The sequence below is a fragment of the Priapulus caudatus genome, unplaced genomic scaffold (genome assembly GCF_000485595.1).
Source record: "Priapulus caudatus unplaced genomic scaffold, Priapulus_caudatus-5.0.1 Scaffold29886, whole genome shotgun sequence".
Lineage (NCBI taxonomy): Eukaryota > Metazoa > Priapulida > Priapulimorpha > Priapulimorphida > Priapulidae > Priapulus > Priapulus caudatus.
This window is the reverse complement of record NW_014606946.1, coordinates 1-386: the sequence shown is the minus strand read 5'-3', so window position 1 is coordinate 386 and position 386 is coordinate 1. Positions and strand designations below refer to the sequence as shown.

Below are 386 nucleotides of genomic sequence, written 5' to 3'. Positions count from 1 at the left end.
AAATCCCAACCACCTTGATTTTTGGGTTCTTCCTGACACCAAATCAATTCATTGGTATTTTCATATTGCGATAACAGTTCATTCAATTGTTCACCAGGGAATGGATAAAGCTGCTCAATACATAATATCGCGATATTATTCGTTCTATTTAGTCGTCTCGCTTCTAATAATTCATAGAAGATTTTTCCGCTACAAACGATTACGCGCTCCACGACACTCGCATTAATCTCGTCAATCTCTGGCAACACCCGTTTAAAACCACCGCTGGTTAAATCATCGATACTACTCACACACAATTTATGACGCAGTAAACTTTTAGGCGTCATAATTATCAGTGGCTTGCGACAATTGCGCACCATTTGTCGACGCAACAGATGAAACATTTG

General features: G+C 39.4%; 1 protein-coding gene across 1 annotated transcript; it reads right to left on the bottom strand.

Moving 5' to 3' along the window:
• Nucleotides 1-13: 13 nt before the first annotated feature.
• On the bottom strand, nt 14-377 carry LOC106820594 (2-oxoglutarate dehydrogenase E1 component-like; the record flags this gene model as incomplete). The annotated part of the gene is made up of 1 exon (XM_014825102.1): nt 14-377. A coding segment is annotated over one exon (364 nt), but the record flags the coding sequence as incomplete, so codon positions are not given.
• Nucleotides 378-386: the final 9 nt, after the last annotated feature.